This window comes from Apodemus sylvaticus, chromosome 1 (assembly GCF_947179515.1).
Source record: "Apodemus sylvaticus chromosome 1, mApoSyl1.1, whole genome shotgun sequence".
NCBI lineage: Eukaryota > Metazoa > Chordata > Mammalia > Rodentia > Muridae > Apodemus > Apodemus sylvaticus.
The window spans coordinates 64,887,660-64,912,156 of record NC_067472.1 but is presented as its reverse complement, the minus strand read 5'-3'; the positions used below and the strand labels follow the sequence as shown (position 1 = coordinate 64,912,156).

The following is a 24,497-nucleotide window of genomic DNA, read 5'->3' as shown; positions in this document are numbered from 1 at the left end:
TTAAATATAAAGCCAGAGACACATGGCCGAAGCTGCTGAGTTCTGCTGCTTGCAGGAGATGGAACACTGCCCCCCTTGTTCTATTATGTTATCACCAGCTTCCTTTTCCCCAGGTCCTTCACTGCCTAAGTTGGCTGTCCTGAATCTTGCTCCATAGAGTGACTTTGAACTCAAGAGAGCTGCATGATTGTCTCCTAAGCACTGGGATTAAAGCTGTGGTCCACCAAGCCTGGATTTAAGTTTTTATTCACATAGAATTTGCTCTGTTCTAGACTGGCCTTGAACTCAGAGATCTGCTTGTCTTTGCCTCCTGGAATTAAAGGCTCGTACTACCTTGCCTAGACCTAAATTTATATGGGTGGAATCTTGCCCCCAAGGTCACCACTTCCTTAATTCATTTTTTTTCTCACTTTGGTAGCTTGCCTAATAATTTTTTTTGTTTTTTTTATTTTATTTTATTTTTTTATTTACATTTCAAATGATTTTCCCTTTTCTGGGTCCCCACTCCCCGCAAGTCCCATAAGCCCTCTTCCGTCCCCCTATTCTTCCATCCACCCCTTCCCACTTCCCTGTTCTGGAATTCCCCTATACTCTTGCACTGAGTCTTTCCAGAACCAGGGCCCACTCCTCCATTCCATTTGGACTTAAATTGAATTAAGGAAGTGGTGACCTTGGGGCAAGATTCCACCCATATAAATTTAGGTCCAGGCAAGGTAGTACAAGCCTTTAATTCCAGGAGGCAAAGACAAGCAGATCTCTGAGTTCAAGGCCAGTCTAGAACAGAGCAAATTCTATCATTTAATTTGTGGATTATGTCCTGGGTATTCAAAGTTTCTAGGCTAATATCCACTTATCAGTGAGTGCATACCATGATTGATCTTTTGAGACTGGGTTACCTCACTTAGTATGATGTTCTCCAGCTCCATCCATTTGTCTAAGAATTTCATGAATTCATTGTTTCTAATGGCGGAATAGTACTCCATTGTGTAAATATACCACATTTTTTGTATCCATTCCTCCGTTGAAGGACATCTAGGTTCTTTCCAGCTTCTGGCTACTACAAATAGGGCTGCTATGAACATAGTGGAGCATGTGTCCTTATTGCATGCTGAAGAATCCTCTGGATATATGCCCAGTAGTGGTATAACAGGGTCCTCAGGAAGTGACATGCCCAGTTTTCTGAGGAACAGCCAGACTGATTTCCAAAGTGGTTGCACCATCTTGCAATCCCACCAGCAGTGGAGGAGTGTTCCTCTTTCACCACATCCTCGCCAACACCTGCTGTCTCCTGAGTTTTTGACCTTAGCCATTCTGACTGGTGTGAGGTGAAATCTCAGGGTTGTTTTGATTTGCATTTCCCTAATGATTAATGATGTTGAACATTTCTTAAGGTGTTTCTCAGCTCTCTGAAGTTCTTCATGTGAAAATTCTTTGTTTAGCTCCGTACCCCACTTTTTAATGGGGTTATTTGGTTCTCTGGGTTCTACTTTCATGAGTTCTTTGTATATATTAGATATTAGCCCTCTGTCGGATTTAGGGTTGGTGAAGATTCTTTCCCAGTCTGTTGGTTGACGTTTTGTCTTTTTGACGGTCTCCTTTGCCTTACAGAAACTTTGTAGTTTTATGAGGTCCCATTTGTCAATTCTTGATCTTAGAGCATAAGCTATTGGTGTTCTATTCAGGAACTTTTCCCCTGTGCCCATGTCCTCCAGGGACTTCCCCAGTTTTTTTTTTTCAATTAGTTTCAGTGTGTCAGGTTTTATGTGGAGGTCCTTGATCCATTTTGAGTTGAGCTTGGTACAAGGAGATAAGTATGGATCGATGCGCATTCTTCTGCATGCTGACCTCCAATATCCTTGAATTTAGCTCCATTTCACTTCCTGGAGTCCCTTTAATATTCAAACTATATATTTTATACTTTTCCTTTTTCAGCTTGCTATGTTTGTTCAAAATTCTTTTCATCACACTTAACCAGAGAACAAAGTCTTTGTTGGGCATTTTTGAGACTTCCTTTGCAGATGCAATAAGTATAAATCCCTTTACCTTAACCTTAGGCAGTCTCTTCAGACAATGACAGAAAGCAGCCATGTTCTTCATCAAAATATCACAAAAGCAGTCTCTCAGCCACATATTAAAGTTCTTCTCCACTGAAACTCCTTGGGCCATCCAGCCTACACAGTTCAAATGACCCTCAGAACCAGTCTTCCATATTCCTACTAGGCTGGCCCATTAAGGCCCACTTAAAGCATTCTGTGGCTTTCCAAATCCAAAGTCCCCAAATTGACATTCTTCCAAACAAAAGCATGGTCATGCCTATCACAGCAATACCTCAATTCTGGTACCAACTTCTGTCATAGTTAGAGTTCTACTGCTGTGAACAGATACCATGACCAATACAAGTTTTATAAAAGACAACATTTAATTGGGGCTGGCTTACAGGCTCAGAGGTTCAGTCCATTGTTTTCAAGGCAGAAACATGGCAGCTTTCAGGCAGGCATGATGCAGGAGGAGCTGAGAGTTCTACATCTTCATCTGAAGGCTGCTAGTGGAAGACTGACTTCCAGGCAACTAGGGTGAGGGTCTTATAGCCCACACCCACAGTGACACACCCACTCCAACAAGGCTACACTTCCTAATAGGGTCACTCCCTGAATCAATCATATATGAACCATCACATTCTCCTTACCTCAGTAATCAGATTCATGCCTTAATTGTATTCCTAGATTCAGAGGCCCAATCACATCTCACTGAGCTGCTTAAAGGAACAAGGACTAGTGTATTGTCCATCATCTTCCTCCAGCCCTTCCCTGCTTCTGTCTATTCCACATTCTCTGTACTAGCAACAATCTCTGACATGTGTACATTGAATCCTGTGCCCCAGTGCACATAATTTCAGCCTGTGATTAAGCCATCCATAAGTTTAATCACAATTTGTTGGTCACAGCCATGAACCAGGTTCCAAAGCAACCTCTGGGAACACTGCTGGGATTGCCTCACTAGGACCCTCTCTACTCTGCAAACTAGCATGAAGCATGGCCAGCACAGTCTGGGAGAGGCTGCATTAGTAATGCAAGGGCTTTAGCCATCTCTTCCAAATGCTCAGCTTCCTCCTATATCTGTGATCAAGAGTAGGTCTTCAACTCCCAATATGACATAATTACATGTAGAAACAAGGACATGTTCTCAGTACCTAACCATATCATAAAAGCAGGTACCAAGGCCCCAGTGCACAAGCTTCTGGGTTGAACAATCTCTCTCCTTTCTGGTTAGAGGAAACAATTTGTGCATTGGCAAATGACATGGTTATGTTCATGAGACAGAAGACATGAGACAAAGTACTCAGAGTTAGCTCTAATCAGTATGAGGAGATGAATCAGAAATTAACCTGTCTCTTCTCCTCAGCTCTATGCCTTGAATGCACTGTCCTAGAATGTCTGGAGATACTTTCAAATCGACAATTCAAACAAAGCCAATTACAGTAAAAAATGGACTCTATGATCTATGTACTTGTTGCCTCCCTTGAGTGGGCAAGAGGTCAAGGACCAGACTGAGTGGGGATGGTGGAAGAGGAAGTGGAGCAGGTGGAGGTGTCAACCTTTTTTTTTTATTGAATATAATCTTCATTTAGATTTCAAATGCTAAAACCTTTCCCAGTTTCCCCCTTCCTGAAAACCCCCCACCCCTCCTTCTACCCCCTGCCTCCAAGTATATGCCCCTCCACCCGACCCATTCCTACCTCCCCACCCCCCACCACCCCGATTTCCCCTTGTTGGGCCATCTATTAAGCCTTCACAGTACCAAGACCACTCCTCCCACTGGTGCCTGACAAGGCATTCCTCTGCCACATTTTTGGCTGGAACCATGTGTGCCCCTTGGTTGCCCCTTTAGACCCTGGGAGTCCTGGGGCATCTGGGTGGCCAACATTGCTGTTCTTCCCATAGGGCTGTAGACCCCTTCAGCTCCTCTGGACTGCCCTCCAACTCCTTCATTGGGGACCCCATGCCCAGTCCAATGGTTGGCTGCTGGCATCTGACTCTCTAGGTGTAAGGATCTGACAGGACCCCTCCAGAGACAACCATGCATGCTCCTTTTGGTATGTACTTCTTCTGGTCTATAATAGTGTCAGGTTTGGTTGCTGTTTATAGGATGAATAATCAGGTAGGGCAGTCACTGCATGGCCTTTCCTCTAGTCTCTGCTCCACACTTTATCTCCTTTATTGCTCCTGTGAGTATTTTGTTCCTTTTTCCAAAGGATCCAAAGCACCCCCATTCAGTCCTCCTTCTTCTTGAGCTTCCTGTTGTCTGTGAATTGTAACTTGTTTATTTTGAGATTTTGGGATAACATCTATTTATCAGTGACTGCATACCATGTGTGTTCTTTTGTGATTGGGTTATCTTGCTCAGGATGACACTCTCTAGTTCCATTCATTTGTCTAAGAATGTCATGAAGTCATTGTCTTTAATAGCTGAATAGTACTCCATTGTGTATATATACCACAAGGACATCTAGGTTCTTTCCGGCTCCTGGCTATTATAAATAAGTCTGCTATGAACATAGTGGAGCATGTGACCTTATTACATGTTGGAGGATCTTCTGGGTATATGCCCAGGAGTGGTATAGCTGGGTCCTCAGGGAGTACTATGTCTTCTTTACTAAGGAATGGCCAAACTGATTTCCAGAATGATTTTACCAGCTTGCAATCCCACTAACAATGGAGAAGTGTTCCTCTTTCCCCACATCTTCTCCAGCATGTGCTGTCCCCTGAGTTTTTCATCTTAGTCATTCTGACCAGTATGAGGTGTAATCTCAGTGTTGATTTGATTTGCATTTCCCTGATGACTAAAGATGCTGAACATTTCTTTAGGTGCTTCAGAGCTATTCAAGTCTCCTCAGTTGAGAACTCCCTGTTTAGCTCTGTACCCCATTTTTAATAGGGTTATTTGGCTCTCTGGAGTCTAATTTCTTGAGTTATTTGTATATATTGGATATTAGTAGGATTGTTGGTTGCCATTTTGTCTTATTGACAGTGTCCTTTGCCTTAAAGAACCCTTGCAGTTTTATGAGATTCCATTTATTGATTCTTGTTCTTAGAGATTAAGCCATTGGTGTTCTATTTAGGAAATTTCCCCCTGTGCCCATGTGTTCAAGATTCTTCCCCACATTCTCCTCTATAAGCTTCAGTGTGTCTGGTCTTATGTGGAGGTTCTTTTTTTTTTTAAGTGTACATTTCTCATCTTTTATTGCAATTTGTAAATATCATTTGAAAATTGTTTTCTGTACTAGACATGAAACATATTTAACATAGAAAATAAATAACAGTGTAGTACATTGAGTTTCTAATATGGCAGTTTATTCTGTCATCATTAACTTATTCAAATAGTACACTGTAATTTATGCCCTTTTACTCCTAAACTAGTTATTATGGTACTGAATTAAGCACTTTCTTCAAAGACTCAGTTATCAGTGAGTACATGTTATGTCTTGTGCAATATTTTAAATCATTTGAATATCAGTGACCCATAAAACTTGTTGTGAAGGGCAACACACCTGTTCATTTATCCTCAGATGTGTAAGCTTTACTTTTTTAAAATTCGATATAATTTATTTACATTTCAAATGATTTCCCCTTTTCTAGCCCCCCCCACTCCCAAAAAGTCCTGTAAGCCCCCTTCTCTTCCCCTGTCCTCCCTCCCACCCCTTCCCAGTTCCCCGTTCTGGTTTTGCCAAATACTGTTTCACTGAGTCTTTCCAGAACCAGGGACCGCTCCTCCTTTCTTCTTGTATCTCATTTGATGTGTGGATTATGTTTTGGGTATTCCAGTTTTCTAGGTTAATAACCACTTATTAGTGAGTGCATACCATGATTCACATTTTGAGTCTGGGTTACCTCACTTAGTATGATGTTCTCTAGCTCCATCCATTTGCCTAAGAATTTCATGAATTCGTTGTTTCTAATGGCTGAATAGTACTCCAATGTGTAGATATACCACATTTTTTGCATCCACTCTTCTGTTGAGGGATACCTGGGTTCTTTCCAGCATCTGGCAATTATAAATAGGGCTGCTATGAACATAGTAGAGCATGTATCCTTATTACATGGTGGGGAATCCTCTGGGTATATGCCCAGGAGTGATATAGCAGGATCTTCTGGAAGTGAGGTGCCCAGTTTTCGGAGGAACCGCCAGACTGCTTTCCAGAGTGGTTGTACCAATTTGCAACCCCACCAGCAGTGGAGGAGTGTTCCTCTTTCTCCACACCCTCTCCAACACCTGCTGTCTCCTGAATTTTTAATCTTAGCCATTCTGACTGGTGTAAGATGAAATCTTAGGGTTGTTTTGATTTGCATTTCCCTAATGACTAATGAAGTTGAGCATTTTTTAAGATGCTTCTCCGCCATCCGAAGTTCTTCAGGTGAGAATTCTTTGTTTAACTCTGTACCCCATTTTTAATAGGGTTGTTCGGTTTTCTGGAGTCTAACTTCTTGAGTTCTTTATATATATTGGATATTAGCCCTCTATCTGATATAGGATTGGTGAAGATCTTTTCCCAATTTGTTGGTTGCCGATCTGTCCTCTTGATGGTGTCCTTTGCCTTACAGAAACTCTGTAACCTTATGAGGTCCCATTTGTCAATTCTTGCTCTTAGAGCATACGCTATTGGTGTTCTGTTCAGAAACTTTCTCCCTGTACCGATGTCCTCAAGGGTCTTCCCCAGTTTCTTTTCTATTAGCTTCAGAGTGTCTGGCTTTATGTGGAGGTCCTTGATCCATTTGGAGTTGAGCTTACTACAAGGAGACAAGGATGGATCAATTCGCATTCTTCTGCATGCTGACCTCCAGTTGAACCAGCACCATTTGTTAAAAAGGCTATCTTTTTTCCATTGGATGTTTTCAGCCTCTTTGTCGAGGATCAAGTGGCCATAAGTGTGTGGGTTCATTTCTGGATCTTCAATCCTGTTCCATTGATCCTCCTGCCTGTCACTGTACCAATACCATGCAGTTTTTAACACTATTGCTCTGTAGTATTGCTTGAGGTCAGGGATACTGATTCCCCCAGATTTTCTTTTGTTGCTGAGAATAGTTTTAGCTATCCTGGGTTTTTTGTTGTTCCAGATGAATTTGATAATTGCTCTTTCTAACTCTGTGAAGAATTGAGTTGGGATTTTGATGGGTATTGCATTGAATCTGTATATTGCTTTTGGCAAAATGGCCATTTTAACTATATTGATTCTACCGATCCATGAGCATGGGAGGTTTTCCCATTTTTGGAGGTCTTCTTCCATTTCCTTCTTCATAGTCTTGAAGTTCTTGTCATACAGATCTTTCACATGTTTGGTAAGAGTCACCCCAAGATACTTTATACTGTTTGTGGCTATTGTGAAGGGGGTCATTTCCCTAATTTCTTTCTCAGCCTGCTTATCCTTTGAGTATAGGAAGGCCACTGATTTGCTTGAGTTGATTTTATAACCTGCCACTTTGCTGAAGTTGTTTATCAGCTGTAGGAGCTCTCTAGTGGAGTTTTTTGGGTCACTTAGGTAGACTATCATGTTGTCTGCAAATAATGATAGTTTGACTTCCTCCTTTCCAATTTGTATCCCTTTGACCTCCTTATGTTGTCGAATTGCCCGAGCTAGTACCTCAAGTACAATATTGAAAAGATAAGGAGAAAGGGGGCAGCCTTGTCTGGTCCCTGATTTCAGTGGGATTGCTTCAAGTTTCTCTCCATTTAGTTTGATGCTGGCTACCGGTTTGGTGTATATTGTTTTTACTATGTTTAGGTATGGGCCTTGAATTCCTGTTCTCTCCAAGACTTTAAGCATGAAAGGATGCTAAATTTTGTCAAATGCTTTTTCAGCATCCAATGAAATGACCATGTGGTTTTTTTCTTTGAGTTTGTTTATGTAGTGGATTGCATTGATGGATTTCCGTATATTGAACCAACCCTGCATTCCCGGGATAAAGCCTACTTGATCATGGTGGATGATCGTTTTGATGTGTTCTTGGATTCGGTTGGCAAGAATTTTATTGAGTATTTTTGCATCGATGTTCATAAGGGAAATTGGTCTGATGCTCTCTTTCTTTGTTGGATCTTTGTGTGGTTTTTCTATCAGCCTAATTGTGGCTTCGTAGAAGGAATTGGGTAGTGTTCCTTCTGTTTCTATTTTGTGGAATAGTTTGAAGAGTATTGGTGTTAACTCTTCTTTGAAGGTCTGATAGAATTCTGCACTGAAACCATCTGGTCCTGTGCTTTTTTTGGTTGGAAGACTTTCTATGACTCCTTCTATTTCTTTAGGCATTATGGAACTGTTTAGATGGTCTAGTTGGTCCTGATTTAATTTTGGTATTTGGTATCTGTCAAGAAAAGTGTCCATTTCCTCCAGATTCTCCAGTTGTGTTGAGTACAGGCTCTTGTAGTAGGATCTGATGAGTTTTTTGGATTTCCTCAGTTTCTGTTGTTATATCTCCCTTTTCATTTCTAAGTTTGTTAATATGGATACTTTCTCTGTGCCCTTTGGCCAGTCTGGCTAAGGGTTTATCTATCTTGTTGATTTTCTCAAAGAACCAGCTCCTGGTTTTGTTGATTTTTTTGTATGGTTCTCTTTGTTTCTACTTGATTGATTTCGGCCCTGAGTTTGATGATTTCCTGCCTTGTACTCCCCAGGGCTTTCAGGTTGTGTCATTAAGCTGGTAATGTATGCTCTCTCCATTTTCTTTTTGGAGGCACTCAGGGCTATGAGTTTTCCTCTTAGCACTGCTTTCATTGTGTTCTAAAAAGTCTTTAATTTCTTTCTTTATTTCTTCCTTGACCAAGGTATCATTGAGTAGAATATTGTTCAGTTTCCACATGTATGTGGGTTTTCTGTTGTTTTTGTTGCTATTGAAGACCACTTTTACTCCATAGTGATCGGATAGGAGGCATGGGATTAGTTCTATCTTCTTATATTTGTTGAGGTCTGTCTTGTGACCAATTATATGGTCGATTTTGGAGAAGGTACCATGAGGTGCCGAGAAAAACGTATATTCTTTTGTTTTAGGATAGAATGTTTTATATATATCTGTTAAATCTAATTGGTCCAAAGCTTCAATTAGTTTCATTGTGTCCCTGTTTAGTTTCTGTTTTCCTGATCGGTCCATTGAGTAAAGTGCAATGTTGAAGTCACCCACAATTATTGTGTTAGGTGCAATGTGTGCTTTGAGTTTTAATAAAGTTTCTTTTATGAAAGAGGGTGCCCTTGCATTTGGAGCATAGATGTTCAGGATTGAGAGTTCTTCTTGTTGTATTTTTCCTTTGACCAGCAAGAAGTGTCCCTCAGAGTCTCTTTTGATGACTTTGGGTTGAAAGTCAATTTTATCTGATATTAAAATGGCTGCTCCAGCTTGTTTCCTGAGACCATTTGCTTGTAAAATTGTCTTCCATCCTTTTACTCTTTGACCCTGAGGTGTGTTTCCTGTAAGCAGCAAAATGTAGGGTCCTGTTTATGTATCCAGTCAGTCTGTGTCTTTTTATTGGGGCATTAAGTCCATTGATGTTAAGAGATATTCAAAACAGCCCTAAGATTTCATCTTATACCAGTCAGAATGGCTAAGATTAAAAATTCAGGAGACAGCAGGTGTTGGAGAGGGTGTGGAGAAAGAGGAACACTCCTCCACTGCTGGTGGGGTTGCAAATTGTTACAACCACTCTGGAAATCAGTCTGGCGGTTCCTCCGAAAACTGGGCACCTCACTTCCAGAAGATCCTGCTATACCACACCTGGGCATATACCCAGAGAATTCCCCCCACCATTTAATAAGGATACATCCTCTACTATGTTCATAGCAGCCCTATTTATTATTGCCAGATGCTGGAAAGAACCCAGGTATCCCTCAACAGAAGAGTGGATGCAAAAAATGTGGTATATCTACACAATGGAGTACTATTCAGCCATTAGAAACAATGAATTCATGAAATTCTTAGGCAAATGGATGGAGCTAGAGAGCATCATACTAAGTGAGGTAACCCATACCAAAAGGTGAATCATGGTATGCACTCACTAATAAGTGGCTATTACCCTAGAAAACTGGAATACCCAAAACAATCCACACATCAAATGAGGTACAAGAAGAAAGGAGGAGTGGCCCCTGGTTCTGGAAAGACTCAGTGAAACAGTATTCAGCAAAACCAGAAAGGGGAAGTGAGAAGGGGTGGGTGGAAGGACAGGGGAAAAAAAAGAAGAGATATTAAGGAATAGTGATTGTTATTTCCTATCATTTTTGACGTTATTTTTTAAATCTGATTGCTTAACTTCTTTTGGGTTTGATGAAAGGTTACTATCTTGCTTTTTCCAGGGTGAAGTTTCCCTCCTTGTATTGGTGTTTTCCTCCTATTATCCTTTGTAGGGCTGGGTTTGTGGATAGATATTGGGTAAACTTGGTTTTGTCCTGAAATATCTTAGTTTCTCCATCTACGGTGATTGAGAGTTTTGCTGGATATAGTAGTTTTGGTTGGCATTTGTGTTCTCTTAGAATCTGCATGAGACCTGCCCAGGACCTTCTAGCCTTCATCGTCTCAGGTGAAAAGTCTGCTGTGATTCTGATAGGTCTTCCTTTATATGTTACTTGGCCTTTGTCTCTTACTGCCTTTAATATTCTTTCTTTGTTTAGAACATTTGGTGTTTTGATTATTATGTGACAGGAAGTATTTCTGTTCTGGTCCAGTCTGTTTGGAGTTCTGTAGGCTTCTTGTATATTCATGGGCATCTCTCTCTTTAGGTTAGGGAAGTTTTCTTCCATAATTTTATTGAAGATATTTGCTGGTCCTTTAAGTTGTAAATCTTCACTCTCATCTATGCCTATAATCCTTAGGTTTGGTCTTCTCATTGTGTCCTGGATTTACTGGATATTTTGGGTTACAAGCTTTTTGCATTTTGCATTTTCTTTAACTGTTGAGTCCATGGTTTCTATGGAATCTTCAGCATCTGAGATTCTTTCTTCTATCTCTTGTATTCTGTTGTTGATATTTGCATCTCTGTCCCCTGATTTCTTCCCAAGGCTTTCTATCTCCAAAGTTGTCTCCCTTTGAGTTTTCTTAGTTGTTTCTACTTCTGATTTTAGATCCTGGATGGTTTTGCTTAGCTCCTTCACTTGCTTGTTTGTGCTTTCCTGTAATTCTTTAAGAGATTTTTTTTTCCTTTTCAGATTTTTTTTATTCGATAAAATTTTTTATTTACATTTCAAATGATTTCCCCTTTTCTAGCCCCCCAATCCCCGAAAGTCCCGTAAGCCCCCTTCTCTTCCCCTGTCTTCCCACCCACCCCTTCCCACTTCCCCGTTCTGGTTTTGCCGAATACTGCTTCACTGAGTCTTTCCAGAACAAGGGGCCACTCCTCCTTTCTTCTTGTACCTCATTTGATGTGTGGATTATGTTTTGGGTATTCCAGTTTTCTAGGTTAATATCCACTTATTAGTGAGTGCATACCATGATTCACCTTTTGAGTCTGGGTTACCTCACTTAGTATGATGTTCTCTAGCTCCATCCATTTGCCTAAGAATTTCATGAATTCATTGTTTCTAATGGCTGAATAGTACTCCATTGTGTAGATATACCACATTTTTTGCATCCACTCTTCTGTTGAGGGATACCTGGGTTCTTTCCAGCATCTGGCAATTATAAATAGGGCTGCTATGAACATAGTAGAGCATGTATCCTTATTACATGGTGGGGAATCCTCTGGGTATATGCCCAGGAGTGGTATAGCAGGATCTTCTGGAAGTGAGGTGCCCAGTTTTCGGAGGAACCGCCAGACTGATTTCCAGAGTTGTTGTACCAATTTGCAACTCCACCAGCAGTGGAGGAGTGTTCCTCTTTCTCCACACCCTCTCCAACACCTGCACTCAGTCTTAATAGGTAGGTTAGTTAAGATACACTGGGTGGATAACATTAATGGCCTTATATGCTATGATGAGTATTCAGGCTCTCTTCTGTGAGAGAGCAGCTGTCTGTCCTTTGAATGCATTTTAATTAGCCAGGAAACCTGTTTAGATGTAGCTCACTTGCCCTTACTATGAGTGATTCTAATTTTTTTTTATTCGATATAATTTATTTACATTTCAAATGATTTCCCCTTTTCTAGCCCCCCCCCCACTCCCCGAAAGTCCCGTAAGCCCCCTTCTCTTCCCCTGTCCTCCCTCCCACCCCTTCCCAGTTCCCCGTTCTGGTTTTGCCAAATACTGTTTCACTGAGTCTTTCCAGAACCAGGGACCACTCCTGCTTTCTTCTTGTATCTCATTTGATGTGTGGATTATGTTTTGGGTATTCCAGTTTTCTAGGTTAATAACCACTTATTAGTGAGTGCATACCATGATTCACCTTTTGAGTCTGGGTTACCTCACTTAGTATGATGCTCTCTAGCTCCATCCATTTGCCTAAGAATTTCATGAATTCATTGTTTCTAATGGCTGAATAGTACTCCATTGTGTAGATATACCACATTTTTTTGCATCCACTCTTCTGTTGAGGGATACCTGGGTTCTTTCCAGCATCTGGCAATTATAAATAGGGCTGCTATGAACATAGTAGAGCATGTATCCTTATTACATGGTGGGGAATCCTCTGGGTATATGCCCAGGAGTAGTATAGCAGGATCTTCTGGAAGTGAGGTGCCCAGTTTTCTGAGGAACCGCCAGACTGCTTTCCAGAGTGGTTGTACCAATTTGCAACCCCACCAGCAGTGGAGGAGTGTTCCTCTTTCTCCACACCCTCTCCAACACCTGCTGTCTCCTGAATTTTTAATCTTAGCCATTCTGACTGGTGTAAGATGAAATCTTAGGGTTGTTTTGATTTGCATTTCCCTAATGACTAATGAAGTTGAGCATTTTTTAAGATGCTTCTCCGCCATCCGAAGTTCTTCAGGTGAGAATTCTTTGTTTAACTCTGTACCCCATTTTTTAATAGGGTTGTTCGGTTTTCTGGAGTCTAACTTCTTGAGTTCTTTATATATATTGGATATTAGCCCTCTATCTGATGTAGGATTGGTGAAGATCTTTTCCCAATTTGTTGGTTGCCAATCTGTCCTCTTGATGGTGTCCTTTGCCTTACAGAAACTCTGTAACCTTATGAGGTCCCATTTGTCAATTCTTGCTCTTAGAGCATACGCTATTGGTGTTCTGTTCAGAAACTTTCTCCCTGTACCAATGTCCTCAAGGGTCTTCCCCAGTTTCTTTTCTATTAGCTTCAGAGTGTCTGGCTTTATGTGGAGGTCCTTGATCCATTTGGATTTGAGCTTAGTACAAGGAGACAAGAATGGATCAATTCTCATTCTTCTGCATGCTGACCTCCAGTTGAACCAGCACCATTTGTTGAAAAGGCTATCTTTTTTCCATTGGATATTTTCAGCCTCTTTGTCGAGGATCAAGTGGCCATAGGTGTGTGGGTTTATTTCTGGATCTTCAATCCTGTTCCATTGATCCTCCTGCCTGTCACTGTACCAATACCATGCAGTTTTTAACACTATTGCTCTGTAGTATTGCTTGAGGTCAGGCATACTGATTCCCCCAGATTTTCTTTTGTTGCTGAGAATAGTTTTAGCTATCCTGGGTTTTTTGTTGTTCCAGATGAATTTGATAATTGCTCTTTCTAACTCTGTGAAGAATTGAGTTGGGATTTTGATGGGTATTGCATTGAATCTGCATAGATGGAGAAACTAAGATATTTCACGACAAAACCAAGTTTACCCAATATCTATCCACAAACCCAGCCCTAAAAAGGATAATAGGAGGACAACACCAATACAAGGAGGGAAACTTCACCCTGAAAAAAGCAAGATAGTAACCTTTCATCAAACCCAAAAGAAGTTAAGCAATCAAATTTAAAAAATAACGTCAAAAATGATAGGAAGTAACAATCACTATTCCTTAATATCTCTTAACATCAATGGACTCAATGCCCCTATAAAAAGACACAGACTAACTGACTGGATACGTAAACAGGACCCTACATTTTGCTGCTTACAGGAAACACACCTCAGGGTCAAAGACAAACACTACCTTAGAGTAAAAGGCTGGAAGACAATTTTACAAGCAAATGGTCTCAGGAAACAAGCTGGAGTAGCCATTTTAATATCAGATAAAATTGACTTTCAACCCAAAGTCATCAAAAGAGACTCTGAGGGACACTTCTTGCTGGTCAAAGGAAAAATACAACAAGAAGAACTCTCAATCCTGAACATCTATGCTCCAAATGCAAGGGCACCCTCTTTCATAAAAGAAACTTTATTAAAACTCAAAGCACACATTGCACCTAACACAATAATTGTGGGTGACTTCAACACTGCCCTTTCCTCAATGGACCGATCAGGAAAACAGAAACTAAACAAGGACACAATGAAACTAATTGAAGCTTTGGACCAATTAAATTTAACTGATATATATAGAACATTCTATCCTAAAACAAAAGAATATACCTATTTTTCAGCACCTCATGGTATCTTTAAGAGATTTTTGTGTTTCCTCTTTCATGACCTCAGCCTGTTGACCAAAGTTCTCCTGTATTTCTTTAAGTGTTTTTTGTGTTTCCTCATTGTTGGCTTTTGTATTCTCCTGGATTTCTTTCAATGATTTTTGTGTTTCCCTTGCAAGGGCTTCTAACTTTTGATGCATTTTCTCCTGAATTTCTTTAAGTATGTCCTTCATGTGTACCTGTACCAGCATCATGACCAGTGATTTTAAATCCAAATCTTGTTTTACTGGTGTGATGGGAGTATCCAGGACATGTTGGTAGAGGAGAATTGGGTTCAAATGTTGCCATATTGCCTTGATTTCTGTTAGTGACGTTCCTGCGTTTGCCTTTTGCCATCTAGTTCTCACTGGTGTTAGTTGGTCTTGTCAATGCTGGACTCACCAGTGCAAGCTGCCCCTTCCCAGTTGGCCTCTGGTGCACAGCTTACCTCCTGCACTGCCTGTAGACAGGGTGCTGCTGCCCAGGCTGTTCAGATCCCAAAGCAGGCACCCGAAGGCTCCTGCTGGGGCCCGCTGGATTCACCGGAGCACACTGACTTCTCCCCGCTGGTTGCCGGGAATCCCCTCTAGCCTCTTGCAGGACCTGGAGATATGGTGCCGCCACCCAGGCTGATCTGGATCCGGAAGCGGAGAGAGTTGAGCTGAGGGCTCCCGCCTGAGGCCTTGCCCCAGATTGTGTCTGTGGACCAGATGGAGCCCGTGTGCACCCCCAGGGAGCGCCGACTGTGTATGCTGCTGGGACTTCCCCTGTGTTCTGATCACTCCACTGGGCAGCTGATCCCCCAACCGGGCTGGCACACACAAGGTTAGCCTGGCTGCCCAGGCCCTGAGTCCAGGCAAGAGCCTGGGAGGCCAAGGTCTGAGCAAAGTTCCCCTAGGGCTATGACTGTTAATTGGGTCTGCCAGGTGACCAGGATGGCGGGCGTGTGTGCTCACGCTCCCCGAAAGCGCCGGGAGAGTCTGCTGTGCTAACAACCTCCTGGGCGGGTTGACACACAGATGGTCCACCAAGCTGCCCAGTTCTTGGGATCAGTCCTGGGCCTTTTGGGGCCCAGACTCCCGCTTTGTTAGCCTCAGGCTATGCCTGTAATGGCTCTGCCCGCCAGAGCTCTCTGTTGTCCTGTAGGCAAAATGGCGGCGCGCGCGCATGCCAGGGCAAAAAACCTCCTGGCTGGGTTGGGAACCCGATGGCCCCCCCGAACAGCCCAGGGCCTGGGTGCAGGCCAACGCCCATCGGGCTCAGACCCCCGTGGTGTTGGCCTCGGATTATGTTTGTGTACCTCAGTCTGTTCGATCTCTCTGGAGTCCGAAACCAAGATGGAGGTGAGCCTCTCCTGACTGGCAGGAGGCCGAGTTCTGATGTGGCTTCCGTGCAACAAAAGGCGCCGCAAAACCGCAGCTGCTTGCAGCCCGGCTGGTCAGCGAAGGTCAGTGGTCATGGGCACAGGGCCTAACTGGACCCTGTGTGGCCTTGGTTCCACTGCTGATGGCCCTTCAGCTGGATCAGCCACTGCAGCACTGCCGCCGCCTGAATCTTATGTGGAGGGTCTTGATCCACTTGGACTTGAGCTTTGTATAAGGAGAGAAGAATGGGTAGATTTGCATTTTTCTGAATGCTGACCTCCAGTTGATACAGAATCATTTTTTTTTAAATGATGTCTATTTCCACTGGATGTTTTTAGCTCCTTTGTCAAATATCAAGTGATCATGGGTGTGTGGGTTCTTTTCTGGGTCTTCAATTCTTTTTTTTTTTTATTCGATATAATTTATTTACATTTCAAATGATTAACCCTTTTCTAGCCCCCCCACTCCCCGAAAGTCCCGCAAACCCCCTTCTCTTCCCTTGTCCTCCCACCCACCCCTTCCCACTTCCCGGTTCTGGTTTTGCTGAATACTGTTTCACTGAGTCTTTCCAGAACCAGGGGCCACTCCTCCCTTCTTCTTGTATCTCATTTGATGTGTGGATTATGTTTTGGGTATTCCAGTTTTCTAGGTTAATATCCACTTATTAGTGAGTGCATACCATGATTCACCTTTTGAGTCTGAGTTACCTCACTTAGTATGATATTCTCTAGCTCCATCCATTTGCCTAAGAATTTCATGAATTCATTGTTTCTAATGGCTGAATAGTACTCCATTGTGTAGATATACCACATTTTTTGCATCCACTCTTCTGTTGAGGGATACCTGGGTTCTTTCCAGCATCTGGCAATTATAAATAGGGCTGCTATGAACATAGTAGAGCATGTATCCTTATTACATGGTGGGGAATCCTCTGGGTATATGCCCAGGAGTGGTATAGCAGGATCTTCTGGAAGTGAGGTGCCCAGTTTTCGGAGGAACCGCCAGACTGATTTCCAGAGTTGTTGTACCAATTTGCAACTCCACCAGCAGTGGAGGAGTGTTCCTCTTTCTCCACACCCTCTCCAACACCTGCACTCAGTCTTAATAGGTAGGTTAGTTAAGATACACTGGGTGGATAACATTAATGGCCTTATATGCTATGATGAGTATTCAGGCTCTCTTCTGTGAGAGAGCAGCTGTCTGTCCTTTGAATGCATTTTAATTAGCCAGGAAACCTGTTTAGATGTAGCTCACTTGCCCTTACTATGAGTGATTCTAATTTTTTTTTATTCGATATAATTTATTTACATTTCAAATGATTTCCCCTTTTCTAGCCCCCCCCCTCCCCGAAAGTCCCGTAAGCCCCCTTCTCTTCCCCTGTCCTCCCTCCCACCCCTTCCCAGTTCCCCGTTCTGGTTTTGCCAAATACTGTTTCACTGAGTCTTTCCAGAACTAGGGACCACTCCTGCTTTCTTCTTGTATCTCATTTGATGTGTGGATTATGTTTTGGGTATTCCAGTTTTCTAGGTTAATAACCACTTATTAGTGAGTGCATACCATGATTCACCTTTTGAGTCTGGGTTACCTCACTTAGTATGATGTTCTCTAGCTCCATCCATTTGCCTAAGAATTTCATGAATTCATTGTTTCTAATGGCTGAATAGTACTCCATTGTGTAGATATACCACATTTTTTGCATCCACTCTTCTGTTGAGGGATACCTGGGTTCTTTCCAGCATCTGGCAATTATAAATAGGGCTGCTATGAACATAGTAGAGCATGTATCCTTATTACATGGTGGGGAATCCTCTGGGTATATGCCCAGGAGTGGCTATACCAAATTCTTATGGCCTTTTCCAGGAGTCCAGCAGATCACAGAATGGGCTGGAGGTAGATGTAGATTAGATGTAGATCCCTGTGGAGTAATACAGTATGACCACTACTGGGTGAGCAGAACAGGTGGAGAATGGGCATTCTTGACCTCAACAGAGCAGATGAGCAAGATGCTGGTGATTATGAAGCCAAAAGAAAGCATGGACAATAAGAAGTTTAGGCCACTCAGAAACATGTCTACAAGGACTCTTATGATATTCTGATGAAGGTGGGACTCCAACATAGCAATGATATTGATGGAATCTTTCAGAAGAACTGTGATATCAGATTGGAAACACAAATGGACAGTGAGACATGGTGAGCACTAAGTATTTTACAGCACCTATGATCTACACAAAAGTTTCCAAGGCCACAGGGGACCTGTATTGTATTCATAATGGTGCCCTAGTGCAAAGCTGGCAGATGGCCAGGTTATAGTCCATGCAAAGAAGAAAAAGAGCTCAGTACTCCAGACCCAAGTAAAGACAATCACTTGGGTGAGGCAGTCCTAGCTACAAGGCTCTTCAAGACTATGGGTAGGATGGTCGCCATACAGTTCGCATTCAGCAGAGATAGGATGAAGTAGGAGAAATACATGAGAGTGTGGCAGCTGTATCTGAACCTCCCCTTTAGTTTCTATTCTCTTGTCTCACAATTTGAATGAAAAAGCACGTTAGGGATATACCCATGAAAATAGTCTATAAACATGGCTTGACATTGTATGTCAAGTCCATGACCAAACTGTTATATTCACCAATGGTCACTCTACATGCAGACATAGATGGCCATGCCCACTAATCTGACCATGTAGAAATACCAACAATAGAAATAAAACTCAACACCCCTACCTAGGAACCATTTACAGGAGCTTGCCTGTAACTGCCTGCAGTTACATTGAATGGATTACCTGGAAGGGAAGCTGGGGATGTATGGGAAGGTGGCCAAAAGATATGGAGACCAAGACAACACCTGCTATTCAAAGTCTCAAAGTTTAATGGAGAACTCCAAATATATAGGCAGGGGAAAACCCTTCCCCCAAAGGCTCAAAACTTCTCTATAGAACCTGTTCAGTTGCTCCGCAGGTGACCAGTGTTTCTCAGGAAACTTCAGGTCCTTGAAGAACAATGGGCTTCACCTTGGTCTGAGCACTCCACTCCAGGTGGAGAAGATTATGGCTAGCACAGGAGTTCCTGATCAAAGGCTGGGAGAGAACCTTCACATTGGTCAAAGTCAAGTTCCTGCCAGGTGGCATGGCACCCCAATAAAGCTCTCTACACTTGTCCACCCTCTCTGCCTCCATTTCATGGAGACTGAAGATCCTTGAGGGAGACCCAGCCTTTGTTTTTTACACCATCCCTTTGTGTTAGCCTCCAATGCCTGGAGGCACAGGGTAACTGCAAACCCACTGGCTACACTGGCCTAGGAATCAGGTAGATGATCTGAACAAGATCCTGCACTTCTTTACAAATCCCTCAGATTCATCCTTAGCCCTGTAGCAGACCACTTGGAGAGTTCTGGCTTCTCTCTTAGACTGAACTCCCTGGGAACTGCACCAAACCTCACAATAGACCTCCTCCCATTTACTCCACCCATTGGACTCTTTCAACCCTCTCTCTTCTAGCCCATTCCTATTCCTTCCCTAATACCTATAAACATGCTCTACTCATGACCCCCAGTGGCCATGCAACTCAAGAGCAGGCCACTCATGGCCACCACATGTGCCTGGTGGGTAGGTGAGGAGCATCTGAGAAGATACGAGGGAGGGAAAACCTTGATCACAATATACTCTATAAAAAAACATGTCTCTCAGAACCTAAATGTATAGACTGAAAGGTTCAGGGAAGAAAATGAAAAATATATTAAGTATCTGTCATTGTCAAAATGATGTGGTGCAGAATGTAACAATAAATAATCTCCAATGAGAGAAACACATGCACTCCTTATATTTCTGACAGCAGGGCAACTTTCATAGTGATCAGGTATGAAAACCAAACTTTGAAATCATGACCCCTGACCTTATCTCAGATTCTTGCAATTGGGTACAGTTTATACTGATATTGAACTCTGCCCAGACACTGGTGTAGAGTTCCTAATACAGGGATTCTCAGATTTTGCAGTCTGTCACTTCTCCTGACCAGCTATTTCTTATTCTTGTACACTGTGGCACTTATGGGAACCGTGTTTTAGTCAACTCCAACAAGGGGCTCTATAGCTGCATGTCTATTCTTCTTTGTGATCTGACCACCATGAACTATGTCTGCATTTTCTCTGTGCTACCCAAGATGTAGGGACCAAGAAGACCACATCGATTGGTTGGTTGTCCAGTGTTCTATGATACTGTTAGGGAAGAAAGGTAATCAAAGAGCTTACCTAGCTGTGAACCCTGTGAGCCACAATTATGAATGTCTGGGCAATATATCCACTAATTAAAAAAATGGCATGAATGTTATAGGAGTGATCAGCCACTTAGGATTGTATTTAAGACCCACTCCACAGGATGAAACTCATAGCTGACACTGTCAACTGGACCAAAGCCCTGATTTAGGGGAGAATTTAATATTATTATTTTACTAAACATACACAGTAATAAGCTGCCCCCTAAGTTCACAGTTTTATATGTAGATTAGAGAATACATCAACTTCCATCAGACAAGTTCCTTTTTGTAGGTGATATAGAGGCTGACAAAGAAGAACAGCCATCAGTATCTTTGCCACTGTGATATATGTGAACCACAGCTAGAAACAGCATAATACGATATTCTTAATTATACAACAGTAGCACTTATATCGTGGCCATAACTAACAGCTGTCTAATTGGACTAAAGGTCCACCCAGTAGGACAGAATGCCTGGTGCTACAAATCTAGCTTACTACCTCTAGTTAGACAGGTCACATATATAGAGAAGAACCTACTAATGCTACTTTTCCAAACCAATATAATCTCTTAATGAAATCATCATAATATCCTTATGCACACAGATAAGTGTAGCTCTCACTCTTCATCAAAGAAGATTCTTTTTTTCAGCAGGCAAAGACCAATAAGAAAGCTATGATTTATCAAAATTCAGAGGTCAACTGACTGTGAGTTGTCTAGCCCTAATGTATTTATCTACAACACAACCTTCATATCTAAGTCTCAATAACATCAGAGAAGGACTGGCAAAATTATGACTCAGAGGACCAAGATGTCTGCTCCAACATTGTGTGTTTAACATAAGTTAAGGAAGCTGTATCCATGGAACTTCAATAATATAAAGTTAAAAAGACTTGAACAATGACAACTCCAGTTAGCAAGCTAATGTGGATGGTGAAAATCCAAGTAGGTATAGACAATTAATGACTGCAGACAAAGAGAATCAGTCTTTCCCATGGACTAGCCCCCTAATTAGGTTGTCCAGTACTAAGCAGTCAACTCTAAATGCATATAAATATGAATAACTCTAAATTGATTTAGCATGTTTTATTGCATATTCATTTACACACACACACACACACACATATATATATATATGTAAAGGCAGCATTAATAAAGAAAAAGAAGCCATGGTCTTGAAAGGAAGAAGTCATAGGAAGGGTTGAAAGGAGAAGGTGACATGATAAAAATACTATACACATATGTAAAATTAAAAATAAATTTTAAATGCAGTAATTATTTAGTTAATTCAATGAATATTGAGAGGAGACAAAAACTAATATTGAGGATAACAAGAGTCAACCAGTAAGAGGCAAAGAGGTCAAAAGGCCATCATAGTTTAGTCCATAACCTTCAGACAGCCAGAGCAGAAGTGAGGATTTGGATGGGTCACTGACGGTTTCTGAATGTTCCAAGAAGTGAACAGCTCCTGAAGGACAGCACCTGTGTTCCCTCCCACAGCTCCCTTCCAGGCCATATCCTCCAAAACAACATGTCCCAACCACACAGCACCCATGCTGCATTACTTCACAGTGTAAATTATAAGGCTCTGGCATCAAGAACTCTCAAGCATCTAGCAAACTTCTGCTGACACCCTCGTGGATGAGAACCAGTTTTGTCAGGGAAGCTGCTTTGAAGCATTGATGGTTCATATTGGATGGGATGGAAGGCAAAGGCAGGTCTTATCACACACTGTCACAGCATGCACACAGAATGGCAAGCACTTCCTGGAAAAAAATCTCTTTCATAGATATACTAAAATGAGAAAGGAAATAAAAAATTTCAGATGTTTTACTCATGATAATGCCAATTGTCCTAAACTCCCAGAACCCTTTATATCCTCAGGTCCTTTGCCTACATGCCAGCTACAACCAGGGCTGAGTACCCTTTGTAAGTAATAAGGGAACACAGGCATAAGGCAGTGTCTACCCAGAGCTCCTGGCTCATGTGACTGCTGTAGGCAGAGAGGGATAGGAATAGGCCACACCCACATTTGACATTTTGGGGAAGTCATTTGACAACTGAGATCCATAACTATCTGGATACCCCATGATCCTACAAGGTATCAAGTGCTGCTTCAAGCCTTTTCCTCCCTGAAGGGCATTAGTTGAACACTTGTCCCTGGAAGTTCAACAAAATATGTCCTCAGCAAAGGAACAGAGACATCTACCTAACCTGTGATCCCCCAGTCCAGCCAGCTGAATGCAGTGGTAATGGCACAGGCTCAGCAGCAGGACAGAAGTCTCCGGAGTGCAACTTTGACATCCTTGTTCCTCAGAGTATAGATGAGGGGGTTCAAGGTGGGTGCCACCGAGGTGTAGATGATGGACACCACCTTGTCCTTGTTCAGAGAGTAGCTGGATGAAGGGCGAATGTAGGTGTAAATGACAGTGGAGTAGTACATGGAGACCACGATGAGGTGTGCAGAGCAGGTGGAAAAGGCCCGTCGCTTGCCCTCAGCTGAACGGATCCTCAGGATACTGGCCACAATAAAGCCATAGGAAAGGATTGTCACAGAGAAGTTCCCTACAGCCAGGAACACATCTGCAGCAAAGGCCATGGCCTCATTCAATTGGGTTGGAGCACAGGAGAGCTTCAACAGTGGGGGAATCTCACAGAAGAAGTGCTCTATCACATTGGAGTTGCAGAATGGTAGACGCAGCATCAGGCCTGTGTGCACGCTAGTGTTAGTCAGGCTGATGGCCCAGACAATGCCAGCCAGGAATGCACACACCCTGGGGCCCATCCAAGCACTATAGTGCAGGGGACAGCAGATGGCCACAAAACGGTCATAGGCCATAGCTGAGAAGAGCAGAAGCTCTGCCCCCAGTGACCATGTGAAGAAGAAGAGCTGGGACATGCAGCCCCCATAAGAGATGGTCCTCCCAGCCATCATACTGTCCAGTAGTTTGGGTAGGATGGTGGAGGTGCAGAGGATGTCCACCATGGCCAAGTTGACCAGGAAGAAGTACATGGGGGTATGCAGGGCTGGGCTTGCACTGATTGTCATCATAATGAGCAGGTTTCCTGAGATTGCAGCCATGTATAGGCAGAGGAAACTGAGGAGAAGTGGTACCCGAAGGTGAGGCATCTCTGAGAATCCCAGGATGAGAAACTCAGTGACCAGTGTACCATTCATTATAAAGCTGGAGTGGACTCAGGATCCAGGGGCAGTGGATTTTCTTTGGCAACTCTGAAAGGATCTGAAGACAAAAGACATGCTCTAGTTCCAATTTGTGCTGATGACCCAACTCAGATGTGGTGAGACTCACCCAGAGTCCAAAACTAGGTATTACATAGGGTAGGAAGAGAACTCTGAGCCAGCCAAGGATGCAGGAATCATTCTAGATGCAGGTCTTTCTAGGAGACTGATGTGACCACTCATAAACCTTAGAGATGCAGGATCTTTCTCCATTGGGAATGTTCTTTCCCCAGACTTCAGGGAGTGTGGAGCAGGAACTGGAGTACTGATAGAAATCAGTCTGTCTTGGTAATAGAAGGTGTGGATACCTTCTATTCCAGAGCTCTCAGACAGTGGGTGGAAACATGGAAGGATTAAGAAAGATGACAAAATGTCTCTCACCTGGCCAGATAAAACACCGTCAACCAAGTTCTTTCCTGGGTTGGGGGGTGACCGGTGCACTCACTTATACAAACCATAGTCATCCATGTGCGTGTGACTAGAGCTGGGGATCAAAGGCTTTAAAGTATGGCTCTGAAGTAGGGCACCAGCCAGGACTGAGCCATGTCTCACCCCTACATCCTGACAGTCACACATTGTCTCTGAGCTAAAACTGTATGGCTGAGTTCAAAAGCCTTAAACAGAGCATGCTTGAATGTGTAAGTGCCAACGTCCAAGCAGTGAGGTAGGAGGAGACTGTGCAGCCTCTCATATAAACTATGCTTAAATTTAGGATCACTGGAGCTCAGAGTTTACATTTGCAGATAGGTCACTATATTATATTCATTTTTAAAGATTGTTATTATTTTCGTGTACCTATATACAGCCAGCATTATAACAATTTCCTAGTTTGGGCTTAGACCTCAACTCTCATTCCTACCTCAGGCAATGTCTGGAAAGTGGATACACTTATCTGAATATTACAAGGTTGTGTCACTGTAGGGGTGGCTAGAAGACCAGACCCCATCTCCTGTGGAATGAACTCCCTGGCACAGGAGATGCTACACATTTCAATGTATGATCTGAAAATGGTAACAAGAAAAGAAAGATGTAGGTAAAGAAAGAGTTAGAGAGAGACATCAGCATGGGGACAGAAAGAGAGTGAGGCAAAGATGAGAGGCAGAAATTGATTTTCTCTCTTATTCACCCAAAGCAGGGGAGGAAAGCAGGGCAGATATAGAGACAGATATAAA

General features: G+C 42.6%; 1 protein-coding gene across 1 annotated transcript; it reads right to left on the bottom strand.

Moving 5' to 3' along the window:
- Positions 1 to 22,347: 22,347 nt before the first annotated feature.
- LOC127678792 (olfactory receptor 13G1-like) lies at positions 22,348 to 23,271 on the bottom strand. The gene has a single exon (XM_052174019.1). The coding sequence runs from the start codon at positions 23,260 to 23,262 to the stop codon at positions 22,348 to 22,350; it is 915 nt and encodes a 304-aa protein (XP_052029979.1). The 5' UTR covers positions 23,263 to 23,271.
- Between the last annotated feature and the right edge of the window lie 1,226 nt (positions 23,272 to 24,497).

Excerpts from the sequence above, each read along its gene's own strand:
- LOC127678792 (XM_052174019.1), bottom strand. The coding sequence starts at position 23,262 with ATGAATGGTACACTGGTCACTGAGTTTCTCATCCTGGGATTCTCAGAG.